The sequence below is a fragment of the Python bivittatus genome, unplaced genomic scaffold, assembly GCF_059951505.1.
Source record: "Python bivittatus isolate LINGU-HERP-01145 unplaced genomic scaffold, Pbiv_v1 ctg000480_np1212, whole genome shotgun sequence".
NCBI classification, from domain to species: domain Eukaryota; kingdom Metazoa; phylum Chordata; class Lepidosauria; order Squamata; family Pythonidae; genus Python; species Python bivittatus.
The window spans coordinates 29,740,131-29,758,541 of record NW_028277075.1 but is presented as its reverse complement, the minus strand read 5'-3'; the positions used below and the strand labels follow the sequence as shown (position 1 = coordinate 29,758,541).

Genomic DNA, 18,411 nt, shown 5'->3' with positions numbered 1-18,411 from the left:
CTTCAACTCCCAGAATTCCCCAGCCAGCCTTGTTCTGTCTGCAACCGACAGCTTCAGGCACTTTCCTTTAGAAGTAGAGTTTGCTCCCTTTCCCTTTTAGCAGGAAGGTGAGGGTGCAGCTTTATTACAGACATCAACCTTCCCCACCCTGAAGTGCTTTGGACTTCAACTCTCATAATTCCCAGCCAACCCAGACTGGAGCAGTGCTGCCTGGGAGTTATGGACATGACCGTCCATCTAGAGAGCTCCAGATTCCAACAGCTGCCAGAAATGTTGTCATTTCTAGGGACATCCATGGTTCAGAAAGTTTCGAGTTATTTTAGTGACATTCAGGATCGGAATTCAACTGCACCTGTCAGTAAAGATCCTGAATTTAAATCAGTCTGCAAGCGGCCCCTTTTCTCCATTCAAAGAGGTTCTTGTTACACTGGTGGGAAGAACCGTTTGGATATTATGCACTGCTGGATCCTGGGGCTGCAATTATTCATCCCAAGTATGATGGCAAGAGATTGTGCATCCTTTATAATGCAGAAGAAGTTAAAGATTCCTCCCGCCAACTGCTCCTGTTTTCCACTCCCCTGTTGCTTTTGAACACTTAGGTTACCAATGCTGAGCTTCTCTCTTTCACTGGAGAACTCCTAGCCTTTGATCTGGCTTGTCCCTTTGCCCACGGTGGCTGGAACTGCACCTTGGCCACCTCTTGGCATCCCACACATTTTATATCAATTGTGTGCAAATTACAACGCTGGCTTTATGAATGGGACCAGCAGCAGCAGCGGCACTCGAGCGTGGGAGATGCCTTTCCACGGCAGCCTTTAGCAGCGAATGAACGGCTTGCTGCTGCTTTAGGAGCATTTTAAGGAACAGGGTGGCATCACGGTACGCCCCCCCCCCGCCCCCCATATTCTTTCAAAAGCCATGAGATGAAATAGCCAGCCCTCCCGACCTCTACAATGCCCCAGACAGCGGGAGAAACAGGAAGGCTATAAAACAATCATTCCTGCTCGTCTGAGCGGTAGGGCTGCGAAGAAGCGCGATATTGTCTTCTCCGGATGGGTTAGTCCAAGGGTGATCAGATATTGGTAGGTCTCACCGAAGGCGTTAGGACCCGGAAGACCTGCCTCCCGCTCTCTTCCTCCCTGTCTTCCTCGGTCTCTCTCACTCTCTTTTCGCTCTGCGGGACTGAGCCGGGAGACAAGAGCGCAAACAAACAGCTGTGGCCGCACGAGCCAGCCAACCGGAGAGGCAGAGGGAATCGCCTATCACCGTTCCCCCATTTCTCTCCCTCTCTCCTCTCCCCAAGAACTGAGCCCCTCCAGCTGACTCGCAGCTCCCAGGCAGCCCCGAGGTCCCGCGATGAGGCGGATCCGGGCTAATGCCATTGCGATCCTGACCGTAGCCTGGATCCTGGGCACTTTCTATTACTTGTGGCAGGACAACAAGCCTCATTCAGCAGCGTCCAGCCGGTCTCCCAGCGGCGGCGGCGGCGGCGGCGGCGGCGGGAAGAGTGGGCAGAGAAGCTCCGGCAAAGTCGAGCTCCACAAAGAAGAGAGGACTGTCCCCCTCCTCGTAAGTGTGGCTTCCCCCCGGGCACCCGGAGCCCAGTGCCGGCGGTGGGCTGGTGGTTCTGGTTCCCGCGGCTGCCTTACTGCAGAGCCAGATGCTGGGCGGGCGTGGGGGGGCGGTGCGTGGGGGGGGGGCGAAGCGCCGGCCGAGTTGCGGAGAGGCTGGCCGAGTGGATGCTGCTGGCGAGGAGGAAGAGATGGAGCGGGAAAGCGGCCGGGGGTGGGGGGGGGGGGAGGCAGCCTTGCTTCTGCTCGGGTCTCGATGTATTATCCGAGCATTCTTCCTGGTAACCATGGCAGCATTTACAATTGGGGAAGAGCTACAAAGTGATGGGGATGGCGAGGGGGAAGGGGAAGGGGAAGGGGATCCTGCGCCGCGGCAAAGTCTTGCGACTGTTGTTGCTCGAGTTCCTCAGCATCAGGCTGGGAACCGGCGGGGGATGGGATGAAGCCGCCGTTGGAGAAAGAGCTGGGCTGGCATTCGCGAGGTAGCTTGTCAACGACATCAAAAGATGCGGCTTGCAGAGGGGGAGGAGGAGAATAAAAATGAAACGCACGTGTGGGGTTGGGCGGGATTGGATTCGAGGTCTTTCCTTTGGGAGACTGGAGGGGAAGGACGTCCTGGTGTCCCAAGTGGCCGGCGCGATGATGTCCGGCCAGAGACCTTTTGCCAAGGAAGGAGTCACCCTGGTTTCTGCACACTTCAGGGGTGCCACATAAGAACTGACAAGATCTGAGTGATCACTGAAGCTCTGAAATGTGAAAAGATGACTTAATTGGGCTGGGGCTTTGTAAACTGCAATTCCAGATGCGAGTCTTCTCCAGCAATGCAGGGGCAGAGGGCTTGTGTGCCTCAAAGTTCATCTAGTTGTACCTGAGGTCTTCATTTCAAGGCATTTAGCGCTGTATTTGTAGTGAGGAAACAATATACCTCCTCCAAATGTAAGGAAAATATTATTTACTCCTAAAAAGAGAGCTCGAGCAAAAATAGCTTTAGGATTGGTCTAAGAGGGGGGAAAAAGGCAGGCAAATGGGAGAGTTGCATTTCTTTTCCTTCTTGCCTTGCTTCTCCTAAAATACCTGAATTGGGACTTAGAGATTTCTCAGACTGGTGAGGAGTTTTAGAGTTAGGAAGCTTTACAGACTCACTGCCTGTGAATGAGTGAATCATTGCTTCTTCTTTCTGTAGTCCTCAGTGCAAGTTCAATCCTTGGCATCTCCAGTTTGCAGGAAGCTGGGTGGGTGGGGAGAATAACAGGGTAAGGAAAGATCTTGCCCTAGCCACTGAGTAGCTGGGCCAATAATATGAATTAATAGCAAAACTGGTTCATTGTGTACTATGAGACATTCAGAATTGCTCAAAACACACCAACAATTCATCTACGTTTAGCTGAATATACAACACTGACTGCCTCCATGGCAAATATAGATAGATTTATCATTAATCACATGTTGAATACGGCGGCTGTGTTTGTCTGAGAGTTAAAACAATAGTAAGACATTCTTGGTTAGGACAAAAGGAGCCACAAGGACCACAGTCACAAGTAAAACTCTGTCCCCACATTTGAAGTGGTCACTAGCTGACAGTTTGCCATCTCCGGATTCTTTCTGTTTTGGGGGCTCTGAATCTACAGTATTCGTTGCAAAGGCTGTACTTTGCTCCACCATAATGCTGTTGCAACAAGAGGGCATTTCTATTTTGTGGAAGAGAAAATTGTGGAAGTCTTTCATCTCTGCTAGATGAAGCCTTTCCTTTGTCACAGAGAACTGCCTCTTGTTTGGACTCCAAGATATTCTAAAATAAAAGTAATCTGTTCACTAAAACTACCAGAACGTCATTGGAATGACCTGGCTAAAAGCACTTTAGAAATTGTATCTCATTTTATTGGTGGATCAATTTGCTACCTAGATACAGTGATTAAAATAGTGACAGACAGTGGGCCTTAAAAGCAAAATCACTGGAGATCAGCAGCTTGGGGCCATAATCTTGTTAGTGATGGGCATGGTGCTGTCCTCGGTTTTCTGTCCTCCGTGCTTTGTGTAATAAACTATATAGAGCATAGTCTTCCTAAGTGTTTCAAAGACATGTGCTGTACTTGCATTATTTAATGGAATAATTGCAGTATGTAATTTTCTTTCCATAGATATGATATGAGGGGCACCCATGGGAGGGGGGCGGTCAACAGCATCAAAATGGTGGGTGCCACAGGGCAATGAAAGCCCACCCCTTTTAAATGTGCATCACATTCATGTAAAAAGAGGTGGAGCTTTAATTGCCTGGTTACACCCCCCATTTTGATGCTGCTGAGCGCCCCCCCCCCAGATATTCCTATTAACAGTACCATCATCTACCCAGAAAAGTATATATTTGTGGTCTAAGAATCTGCAAAGGAGGATTTAGTTTAGCATACCTATTTCTATGGGACAAAAATGTGGGGGATAGCGGCATTTCCTTAAACACAATACCTGCCTGTACTTGAATTTTTTTCATATTTGGATGAAAACATGTATGTGTTATATACATAACAGCTAATTTTCATTTTGATGTCTGTAATTAGTATTTTAATTTTGGGGGGTGAAACTTAGGGGAAATTATTATATTATTATTACTATTACACAGAGTACACAAAAGTATGAGGTTTAGTTTCAAACTCATATGATTTCAAGATATTTATTCAGAAAAGTATAGGGTTCATAGAATTATATTGCAAAAATAGTAGGTTTATTATTACTATTGTTTTTTTTAAAAGCCACATCTAATCTGGATCCATTCTCTCACTGCTTTGTCTGTCTTCACTCTGTTCCTTTAGTAATCAGACTGATAGGATTTGCTCTGTCAGAGCCATAGTATCTGAGCGCTGCTGGCTCTCATCTTGCCTTGTGCAGGAAAAAAAATTACAGGTAGACCTCAACTTTTGACCATTTGTTTAACAACCGTTTGAAGTTACGATGGCACTGAAAAAAGTGACTTATGACCAGTCCTCGCACTTATGACTGTCGCAGCATCCCCCACGGTCACATGATCAAAATTAGGGTGCTTGGCAACTGGCATGTATTTCAACAGTTGCAGTGTCCTGGGGTCACGTGATTGCCATTTGCAACTTTCCCAGGGGGCTTTCAACAAGCAAAATCAATGGGGGAAGCCGGATTCACTTAATGACTGTGGTGATTCACTTAACAACTACGGAAAAGGTCATAAAATCAGGCATGACTCACTTAACAACCACATTGCTTAGCCATGGAAGTTTTAGTCCCAATTGTGATTGTAAGTCAAGGACTACCTGTAACAATACGTTGATCCAGTGGGACAAATGCAGACACCTGCCTTCTCTTTCCTCATCATTGTAAAGTATTATTTCTCAATTAAACCATCAGTCCCTTTATTTAATGAAACAGAGTAAAGAAATATGATCTTTGGTTTTTTTCCTTTCTGAGTGGCTGATTTGTTTTGGATGCTTTTTCCAGGACATACATGGTATGGTTGCCACAACGCAGGCTGCCCCAGCAAGCATCGAGCCACTCAAAAGTCATATCTCTGTTGCCGTGTCCTCACAGTTGTGCTTCTACTGATCTGGCAGTGCACAGAATGGCTAATGGGGTTATTGTTACCAGTGCCGGCAGCGCTCAGTTACCATGTACTGAGATGTCATGGGAATAACAAGTCAACTTTTACTGGCAGTAGTACTACCACCTTACTTGATGTGGGGGAGAGAGGAAAGGGATCAGCTTAACAGCCAGACCTGAAAATGTCTCACATTCAACTTGGAAACTTTTATAGGCCAAGCCAAATAATGAAACCATTTTTTGTAAGAGAGAAAGGCACTATGGAACACAGTCTCATAACTTTTGTGTATGACATTTGCAAAGTTGCATGAGAACTAAAATGGGCTTTCCCACTTTACGAAAGGCAAACTCCAGGCTAAAAGGCCTTCTTGGTATTAGCTGCGAAAGTATCCCTTAACATTTCAAGAATAATGAAGCTGGATGAAAAGCAGCAGTGAAGGCCAGAGAATAATCAGATAAGTATGAACTCACCACTTTTAAAAATAAATATTCCAGCAATGTTCTTCGGAAAATGGAATAACTAAATCAGACTCCAGAAGTTCTAGTCTGCATGGCTGTGTGTGATAAGTATAAAAGAACAGATGTGTCTAATAAGTGATAAGCTACTTAAGTACAATTTCTTAGATTCTATAATTCGGATGGTAGGTGGGAAAATTTCCCTGCTTCAAAACCTTATTTTGTACTGAAAATGTTCAGATCAGGAAGGGATTAGGCAAAAACCCTCATTCAGCCTGTAGACAAGGAGACTTTAGATACTGTGGGCATTCAGAAAAGCCACCAGAACTTGGCTGTCCCAGAAAGAATTGATGGTATAGATGGTCCCCTCCCTGTTGAAGGGGATCATTGTAGCTAGGAAATTGGTTGTTCTTGGGTTGGTGTGTGTCTTCTTCTTCTTCTTCTTCTTCTTCTTCTCCTCCTCCTCCTCCTCCTCCTCCTCCTCCTCCTCCTCCTTCTCCTTCTCCTTCTCCTCCTCCTCCTCCTCCTCCTTCCTATTATACTTCTGTAACCTTGTAAGTTGCTCAGAGCCTTTTCAAACAGAAAGACAGTACATTGCAGAAACAAATAAACATGTTATTTAAAATATTTATAGCCTACTTTTCCATCCTGCACCTTAGTGTTTTTGTACAGCAGAAGTGTGAAAAACCTTGCAACCATATAAATCAGTAAAAAGTAAGATTAAAAATAAATAGTATCAGTTCATCCCAGTCTGCGTAATGTTTTAGCCCAGACCAACTCATGGAATGCATGACGTATTCTTCACTTGTTGACTTGACATTGTTTTCCCTAAAAAACACTCCCTGCCCTCCCTCCAGCTACTTTTATGATAATTTTCAGGCCACTTATGAAGATAGTATTGCAATACAGTGCTCACTTGTAGATATGATAATCACTTATAGAAAGCTGCTGCGGAAAAGGCGTAAATTTTGGATAAGTTTTCTAGAGGGATTAAGGAATTAAGATTTGTCTTGCTGATAAAATCAATTTAGGAAATTAAGTAGAAAGTTGACAATGGCCAAAGGCAGGATGAGAGGGAGAATGCTCCGATCTCTGCTTCTGTAAAGCGATTAGTGGGCAGGAAAGGATGTTAAAAGAACTGCGAAAGTGCAGAATGGATCATCTTCATTTCTGCAGAGAGAAAATTAGGATAAACAAACGGCCATGTCAGAAACTGGAGCCTGCAGCTTCAGAGCCGTTGGCTGCCCAAAACAAGTGGCCTTTCTAGCACCTACTTTTCTCATACTTACAAGAGATGTGCTTGGTTCTCATGTCACAGTAGATCAGTGTTGTCCAAACTTGGCCACTTTAAGATGAGTGGACTTCAACTCCCAGAATTCCCCAGCCAGCATGGGTGGCTGGGGAATTCTGGGAGTTGAAGTCCACTCATCTTAAAGTGGCCAAGTTTGGACAACACTGCAGTAGATATTTGTCTACTATATTTGTCTATACTATTTGTCTATACTGTATATTTGTCTATACTATTTGTCTATACTATTGTCTACTATATTTGTCTATACTATTTGTCACACCAGGGTGTCCACAGGGGTCAAAAGACAGGATGGTGGCTGTGGCTACTTAGTTGTGGCAACAATGTAGAAAAGGGGCAGGACTTTGATTGCATCGTTGTAGCTGCCATCTTGACTTTTTTTACCCTTCTGCAGATGTCCCTGGTCACATACCTGTTGAACTAAGAATACCGGTAAAGGAGGCAATGAACAATGACTTTAACAGCAATCTGGCAAACATCAAAGGATCAGAGCAATGTGCAATATTTATATGTCTTTAACAATATGGAGGTAATATCTGAATATAAGTAATCAAATTAACAGATTGTGTGACTCTTTCCGAAAAACATAAGGAAGGGAACTCATAATCAAAAATTTTGACTGTAGAACCTTCTTCAGTGATTGCTTACTCTCATAAAGGTGTGTGTGTGTGTGTGTGTGTGTGTGTTTAATGGCAAGTACTGAGAAACAATGAACAAGAAGTACCTTTTAGAAAGTTATTGCCACTTCAGAGTCAGAAGAAACTCCAGTGTAGATCCTGCCTAGGAAAGGATTTGGTTAAAAAGGAAGATATGACATCCTATCAGTGGAAACGCTTTAAAGCAGCCTTCCCAAACCAGGTGCTTTCCAAATAAGTTCAAGTTCCCCTGAGGGGGAGAAGGAATAAGTGAAGCTCAGGGGTTCAAGCAAATGCTTTGAACAGAGAAGATCCTAGGTTCATTCTCTGGCACTCCCAGTTTAAAAACAATCAAGCCATAATTAATGCAAAAAATCCTCTAGTGTAACCTTGGAGAGCTAAGGTGCTGCCAGTCACACTAACCATAAGAAGGCAGCTTAGTATGACTCTGACACTAGCTTGATATGGTGGCATCTCTCTGCACTAGGAAGCCAAGAGAACCTGTGGCCTTCATCTCTGCTGAGTTTCTAATTACACATCCAAAATATGCAATTTGTTCTTGGATGGCCAGTGTGAGGTGACAGTGAAAAATAAGTTGCTTTTCAGTTTAATCATCAGTTTTGGACTATTGTTATTAGAAAGAAATGAGTAATCCTTCCCCTTGTGTCATATGAAGCTGGATTAAATTAAGAACATATGAAACAATAAATAGATGTTAAACCATTTGCTTATTTGTGTATTGCATTTCTTTTCTTTGGGAACCCAGGATGATCTACAACTAAGGTGTCTCCCTCTAGTTTTATCTGTACTGCAGCAACCTTGTGAGGTATGTATTGAGCAACTGGCCCAAAGTCACCTGGAGAGCTCCTTGGTTGAGTAGGAACTGAATATGGTTCCCTATTCAAGTCAAGTCCATACTGGGTTTTAGCTTGAAGATCATATTGAGTTTAAGAGGTGATTTCGTGTGTGTTTTTGAAAAACTGTACCATAATTAAAGTAACTCTTGAAGGCTAAACAGTGAAGAAAGGTTAAAGCCATGAAATATTTCAGTTTGTTAAACATTAAACATTTGTACTAATGTTTAATCCTTTTAATCCTACACCTTAACCACTATGCTATACTTTCCATTATGATTTGCTGCCTCTTCCTCCCCTCAGTCTTCAACTTGAGGATGTCTACAATCATAGTTTCCTTTTTTTTTTTCTGAGATCATTAAGAAGTAATTATTTCCATAAAGATTGAACATGGGCTATGAACATTGTTGAACTCTAGTGTTTGTGTTTAATCAGTGTCTGGCCGCCAAGTTGCCTCAAACAATCCAAGATAGCATTCATAAGATACTACCCTCCAATGTAAATGATTTTTAATGGCCAAAATCTTATGAAATCACCAAATATTCTAAGATTCAATGTCCTCACCTGAGGTTCCAGGCAAAAAATACCAAAGTCTTGCAAGATTTCAGGGTAATACTGCTGAAATGTTATACAATGTTTACTATTTCAAAGATAAAATTGATAGTTTGATTGATTGGTATTTTCCCCATTGTGCAAAATTCTGTGATTCTGATAGTAAACAGGTTGCTGATCCCTATTTTAAATCATGGGACAAGAACAAAAGGCATATGACAAATTGTAGGATCTGTTTATCAGTTGGGGGGAAGCAACAACACTGACTTAGATCAGTTGCTCCAGTTGTGTTTTTGTTTTTTAATTGAAGAAAATTTAGGATGGTACCTTTAATGTATCCTAGCAAAGATCTCCAAAAGCATTTTACTAACAAAGGCTAACATGAAATGGAGCCCTCTCTCAGTTAGTTGGCTCTAACATGGAGCTAAATGTTAGGTATTATTCTAGATAGCGGATCTATTACATAGATCTAGGTTCTAGACATTGGCCATGCTGGATGGGGATTATGGATATTGAAGATCAACACATCTGAAAGGCAGTACAATGGGAAAAGCGCCTTAAACAGTGATAACCTTCATCTGATTGACTTTTCACTCATCCCTATCTCTAGCTACACACATACACTGACTCTCACACACAAACGCATGCAAAGACATGATCTATATATTGCCATATCATGGCTTTTCAGGACATCAAAAACCATCTGCTTGAAGCAGCCTTCTTCTATCCTAGGTTTCAACAATTTTGAAATAAGGTAGCAGTTCTAATAAAGACACATTTGTGAATAAATGATGTGATTGGGATCAGGCTGTAAGGAGATACATTCCTTGACTCCATGGAGGAAGAAGAGGATGCTTAAGAAAAGGCCACTGTAGTAAAATCTATACTTGTCAAGGCCAAGCCAACAAACAGATAAGATATGTTCTCTCAAAACTTCTTCAAAGCTACAGTGATTTTGGTTATTATTCCCTCCTGTCTTTCTTTGTCACTGTACATTTTAGCTTAAAATGAAATCAGCAATAAGATTTTATTGCTGGAGAATCAAGGTTGTTGCTAATATTGCAGGAAAACAGTAGCACATGGGCTAGCCTCAGTGTGATGGGGGAGAGCTTTTGAAAAGGAGGCCTCTCTGTCCATCTATGCTTAGAAGCTGTTGAGAAAAACAGACACGGTTCTGCTATAATTGCCAGATACTGGAGTCAAAGAAGCCTTCATAGCTTTGGGAATGGAAGAGAACAAGAAACTCTGTGCTTAGAAAAAACTGGAGAACCAGAATGCCTGGAGGCCACACTGAGCAACTGAGCAACTGTTCTATTCATACCAAAATGCTGTTGGCTGGCTGTTTTTAATGGGTAATGAAAAACACTCTGTACATGCCCTAAGGCACACATATTTTGATTTACTTAAAGTATTTATTCACATGCTCCAATGCTGTAGCTCTAGGCATAGATTTGGGGCCCCATCCTAGATAGCTTAAGCTTAAATGAAGTCTTGAGTGTAAGGTTTGCCCCGTTCGACAGAGAAACTCTCGTGACACGTGTGGTTCACAAAGAAGGTTTACTCATGCGTAACGTAGTAGTCACAAGCAAAGCCAGGACTGGCTTGGTACAATTGCATCACTTGTTATATTCCCCCCTTCCCGCGCTTTTTTCCCGCCCCGCGATCACGTTGCAGCTGCGGATTATTGGCCCCCAATAATCCCCCTTGATTGTTCATGATGGCAGGATCGGTCAGGGTCTATTGTCCTTGATTGCCAGTCCCCCTCCGGCTGGGTTGGTTCCTCCCCGTTACGTGCAAGCCCGCGGGTTCTGTGCTGCGTTGCGATCTTGTTTCGCTGCCTGCGGCCCCGTTCATTGCTGGCTCGCGCCGTTATCAGTTTATAGTTAAAAGCTTCCGCTGTGGTTTTCCTGTTTGGCTGGGCGCAGGTGGCCCGTTAATTAGCGGCGCTTTCAGTTCCTCTTTTCCCTGCCAGCTACCGCCGGTGGATTCCGCATGGTCTGGCTGCAAGCTTCCCTGAAGCCCCGTGCTTCCCTGAAACCCCGTGCTGACCGAACCTGACATACCACCCCCTGAAGACAATTCCCCCCCCCGGCTCTATTTCGGCTTCCCGGGGTATTTCTTGTAAAAGTCCCGCACTAGGTCCGGTGCCCTTATGTGGGTTTTACTCACCCACTCGCTGTGGGACTTGGGAAAATGTTTCCATTGCACTAGGAGCTGGGTCTGCCCCTTGTGCCTCCGGGCGTCTAGTATCTGGTTGATCTCGAAATGCTGCTCCCCCCCGACCATGATGGGTGGTGGCACTCCCTCTGTCTTGTGCCAGGCGTTCCCCGGCTGGTGCAGCTTTAGCAGGCTGCAATGGAACACCGGGTGGATCTTCCCGAGGCTTTTCGGGAGCGTCAGCCTGACGGTTACTGGATTGATGACCTCTGCAATGGGGAACGGCCCCACAAACCTCGGGCTGAGTTTTTTCGATGCCTGGTGCGTCTTTAGGTTTTTGGTTGACAGATACACCTGGTCCCCCACTTTCCACTGCTCCTCGGGGAGCCTCTTGCGGTCCGCGTGTTTCTTGTAGTCGGCTTTGGCTCTTTTCAATGCCGCGTGCGCCGCTCGCTGGGTCGCGTTGATTTGGGCGAACCAGGCGTCCAGGGAGTTGATCTGGGATTCCGGCTGAGGCAACTCCGGCATGGGGACGAAGTCTCTCCTGGTGGCTACTTTGAACGGAGAGAACCCGGTACTCTTGTGGACGGCGTTGTTGTATGCCACTTCCGCGAATGGTAGTAGCTCCGCCCAATCGTCCTGTTGGTGCCCCACATAGCAGCACAGGTACTGTTCGAGCCCCCCGTTCAGGCGTTCCGTGGCTCCGTCCGTCTGCGGATGCGCCACGGAAGAAAGGGCTTGTTTCGTCCCCACCCGCTTCAGGAACTCCCTCCAGAACCGCGCGATGAAGTTGCCGCCCCGATCGCTGACGACCCGTCGGGGCGCGCCGTGGAGCCGGTAAACATGTTGCACGAACAGTCTCGCCAACCCCTCTGCTGTGGGGACTCGCCGGCATGCTACAAAGTGCGCTTGTTTAGAGAATAAGTCCGTAACCACCCAAATGGCGGTCTTCCCCTTACTCTCCGGGAGCTCTACTATGAAGTCCATGGCGACCTCTTGCCATGGGCCGTCGGGTTCTGCTACCGACTGGAGTAGCCCTCTAGGTTTGCCTTTGGCCCCTTTCGCCGTCGCGCACACCGGGCAACCCCCCGAGTATGCCTCCACGTCCTTACGGAGCGTGGGCCACCAAAACTGCCGCCGGATTAAGTGGAGCGTCTTTACGAAGCTGTAATGCCCCGCGCTCCGGCTGTCGTGGGCTCTTTCCATGACCTCCCGTCAGCAACCCTCGGGCACGTACAGCTTTCCTTCGTGCCACCACAACCCCTCTTGGCTGGTTAGCGCCTCTCGGTTCTGCTTGAGCCAAGCGTCCCGCTCCGCCGCCTCCGCAAACCCTTGCCTTACTTCAGGCGCCGCGTCCCGTCGCTCTCCCTTGGTCTGGCTTCGGGTCACCGCCTTTGCAGCCAGTCTGCTGGCAGGGATGATGGAGTCCACGATCTCCTCCCGTAGGCTGGCGTGCTGGGGCATGCGAGACAGTCCATCTGCTAGGAAGTTGCGCTTCCTGGGGATGTGTTTTAGTGTGAACCTGAACCTCCCGAAGTATTGGGACCACCGCGCCTGTTTGGGGGATAGCTTACGCGGGGTCTTCAGGGCCTCGAGGTTCTTATGGTCCGTCCACACCTCGAACGGTTCAGCTGCCCCCTCCAGTAGATGCCTCCACGTGGCCAGTGCCCACTTGACTGCGTACGCCTCTTTCTCCCACACCATCCACCTTCTCTCCGTCTTGGTGAATTTGCGGGAGGCGTAGGCGCATGGGTGGATGGCCCCCTCCGGGCTGGGCTGGAGCAGGACTGCCCCCGTTGCCACGTCTGACGCATCTACTTGGATTATAAACCGCCGATCTGGGTCGGGATGGCGCAGGATCGGCTCCGCTGTGAACTGCTGTTTTAGCTCCTCAAACGCCCCCTGGCATTCTGCAGTCCACGCAAGTGCCATGCTGGGCTTGGGGGGTTTCCCAGTGCCCTTGGTCTTTAGCAGGTCGGTTAGGGGAAGGGCGATTTGAGCGAAGTTCGGGATAAACTGTCTATAGAAGTTCGCAAACCCTAGGAAGCTTTGGAGTTGCCTCCGGGTTCGCGGCGCTTCCCAGCCCAGGACATCCTTTACTTTCGCCAGGTCCATCTCAATTCCCCGGCTGGATATTCGGTAGCCAAGGTAGTCTAGTTGCTCTCGATGGAACTCGCATTTCGATAGCTTCGCGTACAGCTGTGCCTTCAGCAGTCTCTGGAGCACCGTGCGCACCAGGCTCATGTGCTCCGCCAGGGTTTCAGTGTAGATGAGGATGTCGTCCAGGTAGACCAGGACACCCCGGTAGAGTAGGTCGTGCAGCACCTCATTTATTAGCTGCATAAATACCCCCGGGGCCCCTTTTAATCCGAACGGCATCACGGAAAACTGGTAGCTTCCGAGCGGCGTGTTGAATGCCGTCTTCCACTCATCTTTTGCGCGGATCCTGACTCTGAAGTAAGCTTCGCGCAAGTCCAGTTTTGTGAACACCCTCCCCTTAGACAGATGCAACATCAAGTCCTTCATCAGGGGGAGGGGGTATTTGTACTCCGTGCTGATTGCGTTCAGCCCCCGGTAGTCCACGCACATTCGAAGCGAGCCATCCTTCTTCTCCCGGAATAGTACCGGGGCCGCTAATGGTGACTTCGCGGGTTGGATGAATCCCCGCGCCAGGTTCTTGTCTATGAACTCCCGCAGAGCCCCCATCTCTCTCCTTGACAGGGAGTACATTTTCGGCTTAGGCAGGGTCGCCCCTGGCTCTAACTCGATGGCGCAATCACTGGGCCGGTGTGGTGGGAGCTGGTCGGACTCCTTCTCACCAAACGCTGCCGCCAGGTCTCGATACTGCATCGGGATTCCGCCGCCCGTCGTGGGTTCCCCGGGCCCGGCCTCTCTCTTTGCGGTTGTCTCGCCAGTCGCCGCTGCCTCCCCACGCCTCGGGATCGTTGCGAGTCTCCGGGGTCCCGGCACTGCTGCTGCTGCTGTTGCCGGCTGGGTCTCAGGCTCCGTCTGCTCTCGCCCCGTCTCCCGGTGTCCCGGACCCTCCACTTGCCCGTCTGTGGTTGCGGCCGCACCCGTCTCCACGGCTCGGTCCCCTCTGCTTTCGCACTTCGCCGGCCTGTCGACCCCGAACCGCACTGCCTCCGCCGTCCAGTCGACCCGTGGGTTCCGTCGTCGCAGCCACGCCAAGCCGAGTACCACCGCGTAGTCGGCCACCGGGACCACCACAAATCTCAGTTCTTCCCGGTGACTCCCGATCGTCATCTGGACCGGCTCGGTGTAATACTGAGCTGGCCCCCCCCCTGCCAGCGTGCCGTCTAGCTGGCTGAATGCAATGGGCTCCCGGAGGCGCCTCAGCTGTAGTCCGAGCCCCGAGACCACAGCTGGGTGCATCAAGCAGTGGGTGCAGCCTGAATCCAGTAGCGCCCGCAGCTGTGCCTCCCCTCCGGATCTCACCCCCCGGATGCGTATTCTCACCCGGAACGGAGGGCAGTCCTCATCTCCTATTGGGTCCGCGCGCCTCGACTCCCCTGCTCGCACTGGGACGCCGTTCAGTGCGAGCGCGCCTCGTTTCCCGCCGGCTCCGAGTCCTCTCCGGAGGACGCCGTCTCCGGGGTCGACCACCCCCCGCGTCCTTTCTCGGTCACCGCCGCCACTGCCCCCTTCCGCGGTCGGTCGCCGGCCCTTTTCCCGGTCGCACGCGGGGGCTTGACTTCAGGCCGTGGTGAGGCTCCTTCCCGCTCCGTCGGGCACTGCGCCGCTCGGTGGCCTCTGCCTCCGCACCGGAAGCACAGGTTCGGGGCTCTGGTCGCCTCTCGCACCCCGGTGGACTGCCGCCGACTGCTCCGCCTCTCCTCGGGGGTTCTCTCCCTCGGCTGGTCCCTCGTCTGGTCCCGTCGCCTCGCGCTCTGTTGGATCTGCCGCCATGCCAATTCCGCTGTTCCGGCCAGCCAGATCCAATCTTTCAATGTGGACAGGTCGTCCTGCCCCAGTGCCCGCTCCAGGATCTCTGGATGGAGCCCCCTCTTAAAATACTTCACCCTCAGGGACTCCGGCCAGTCCGTGAGCTTCTCTGCCAACCTCCGGAACTCCAGGGCATACTCTGATACCGACTTGCCCCGCTGTCTGAACTGCAGGATGTCATCCTCCGCCCGCTTGGCGCTCAATGTGTCCTCGAATCTGTCCTGGAGCGCCTGCATGAAGTACGGGAAACTCTGTAGCTCCGCCGCGTTGGCATCGTATAGTCCGATCACCCAGCTAGCTGCTTGACCATCTAGCAGCTCGGCCACGTAGGATACTCTATCCTCGTCCCTAGCGAATAGGTGACCACCCCTCTGCATGAACCCCCTAACGTGCGTCAAAAAGTGTGGCAGCTGTTCAGGGTCCCCTGAGAACTTCCCAGTGATACCTCGAAGTCTCAGGGCGTCTGCCGCCCGTCGGTCCACCGACCGGGGCATCGTGGGCGGTGCCGGCTGAGGTGCCGGACCGCCACCCCTGTTGCTCGCCCCCTCGCTCACCGCCGGTGGTCCCACTCTCTGTAGCAGGGTCTGGAGCATCGCCTCCATGGCGTCTAGGCGCCGCTCGACTCTCTCCTCTAGTCGGGCGAACTTCTCGTCCCACTCGCGGTTCCGGGACCCTGAACCTCGGGTCATCGTGACGCCTGAACCGTCTGGCCCTTGGTTCACGCCCATCGACCACCGCTCGGCTGGAGGGCGCCCGGTCCTGGCCCGTCGCTCCCGGGTGGCTCCGACCGTCCCTCCTCGAGCCTGGGTTCCTCGTGCTCCAGCTGACCCATGGATTCCTCGTCGCTGGTCATGCCTGTATTGGAAAAGGAAACGCTCCTCGGTGGTACCGGGTAGCGCTAACGGTGAGTCCTGGCTTTATGTAAGGTTTGCCCCGTTCGACAGAGAAACTCTCGTGACACGTGTGGTTCACAAAGAAGGTTTACTCATGCGTAACGTAGTAGTCACAAGCAAAGCCAGGACTGGCTTGGTACAATTGCATCACTTGTTATATTCCCCCCTTCCCGCGCTTTTTTCCCGCCCCGCGATCACGTTGCAGCTGCGGATTATTGGCCCCCAATAATCCCCCTTGATTGTTCATGATGGCAGGATCGGTCAGGGTCTATTGTCCTTGATTGCCAGTCCCCCTCCGGCTGGGTTGGTTCCTCCCCGTTACGTGCAAGCCCGCGGGTTCTGTGCTGCGTTGCGATCTTGTTTCGCTGCCTGCGGCCCCGTTCATTGCTGGCTCGCGCCGTTATCAGTTTATAGTTAAAAGCTTCCGCTGTGGTTTTCCTGTTTGGCTGGGCGCAGGTGGCCCGTTAATTAGCGGCGCTTTCAGTTCCTCTTTTCCCCGCTAGCTACCGCCGGTGGATTCCGCGTGGTCTAGCTGCGAGCTTCCCTGAAGCCCCGTGCTTCCCTGAAGCCCCGTGCTGACCGAACCTGACATTGAGAAACCTTTCCACAAAGTGAGAATTACATGCCAGAACTTGCTAAAGATAGGTTTCTGCAGGTACAAATTCAGCATATACAGTATGCCATACATGTTCTGAATCACATCCCCCCCGCCCTGAAAATCTGGATCTCTGCACAGCTTTTTTGAAGATTTTCTAATATTTCTAATAATGTATGGGAAGCTTTCTGAATCTTTTCCACCTCTTTCAGAATCACCAATGTGATTCTTTTAGATCATTCATGCATTCAGGTAGGAGGACATGAGGGGGGCTCAATCTGAAATTGAATATTTGAAATAATCAGATGGATGCAGGGGGCCTATGGTGGAGGTGTCAAAAAGGTCAAGATGGAGGCAGTCCATCTTGACCCCCCCCCCCGGACGCCTCTGGTTGGATCAATATTTTTAATTCAAGACAGCAAAGCGAAGGCTTAAAACGTAATGATATTCGTTATTTCAACACCTCAGATTTCTTCACACAATCCGAATTACTGAATGGGCAAATAAAGGAGAAAAAATGAGTTTGACATAGAAAGCATTGAGGGTGAAGTGTAGAGGGGTTGTAGGCATCTCAGAATCTTAAAAAGTCCTGTATCTATTCAGTGCATAAAGTTATACGTATAATCTCTTGGAAGAATGGTTATTGCAACAGATTAATGGCAGCATCAGAAACAGACACAGTCATCTTCAACTTTGTGCCCTCCAGCTGTGTTGGGATTTCAGCTCCCAGAATTCTCAGCTAGTGTGACCTTTGGCTATGCTGGCTGAGAACACTGGAAACTGAAGTTCTTCCCATCTGGAGGTCATCAAGTTATAGAAGGCTGTCTTTAAAAATGATCAGGGATGAGAAGATGATACAAAATGTTCAGGGAAAATAGTTTTTATTTTGAGGTGACACCTGATGAAAAGCAATGGTGACATCAGGTGAACATCTTTGGGAAGGGTTTATTGGGCAGGATGTTCGACAAAAAGGATATCACAACAGATAAGGCTTTTTTTCCTGTCACTACCTACCTCATGTTGGAAGTGACACAGAGACACCTGGAGATGTGCCCAAAGAAAGATCTTAACACAGCAATATCACATGATAGAAAACAGTTTTTCAAATACGATGCCTGTTATGATGTGAAGAAAGAGCAAAGATCTTTCCTGCTGGCCAGCCAATTTTCAAGATTCTGGGAAGATTTTGGCTGCGTATGTTTTGTGCCTGAAGTTACGGAAACATGTTCATTTCTCTTAGTTACTCACTTTTGTGAATCTTCATGTCTAAGTTTTCTCAGTTTTGTCATTTTTGTGCCTGAACTTAAGGGTATTTTTTTAAAGTTTGAATGTAGTTTGGTGCATATTTCTCAAAACATGCACATTCATCTTGTGCCTAAGTTTTTGCAGTTTCTCCTAATATAATACATTTTACCTTGTTTTGATAAATATAGGCGTTTTTGTATAAATGTTGCTAACACACTTAAACACGATAAGCTACATGCAAAATTCAAACAATGTGGATTTGAAATGACAGCTAAGTTTTGGTTTGTGCACCTGTTTGCATTCCAATGCACGCTAACATGATTTCTCCCCTTCCCTATCCTGCACAGGTGAACCATCACATCTGTGGTCACTTGAACTTCCACCATGATCTCATCTTGTTCCATGAAGCTTCATTTATTAACCCTTATCTAGCCTATTGTCCACTCCATATATATGTTTAACTGTCTACTCCCGTGTCTAGATCAGATAAGGAGAAACAACTATATTGACAGCACTTCTCTCCAGATAGCCGCCCCCAACTTGGAGATGATAAATAAGCATTTTGTCCACATCCATAGTCCTAGTTGCTGGGCTGCAATCCATACAGAACCTCTGGGCCTCCT

The 18,411-nt window shown here is 48.6% G+C and overlaps 1 protein-coding gene across 2 annotated transcripts in view; it reads left to right on the top strand.

The window, feature by feature from the left end:
• Window positions 1–1,128: 1,128 nt before the first annotated feature.
• The window catches only part of GALNT16 (polypeptide N-acetylgalactosaminyltransferase 16), a 173,524-nt gene continuing 156,241 nt past the window's right edge, over window positions 1,129–18,411 (top strand). The window contains exon 1 of one of the 2 annotated variants that reach the window (XR_015797015.1): window positions 1,129–1,569. Coding sequence is in view for 1 of the 2 variants with exons in the window: in XM_088145594.1 (XP_088001720.1) it covers window positions 1,357–1,569 (213 nt within the window). In the remaining variant the exon portion in view is untranslated. The remainder of the gene's footprint in view (window positions 1,570–18,411) is intronic. The other variant, XM_088145594.1, reaches the window with a different exon arrangement.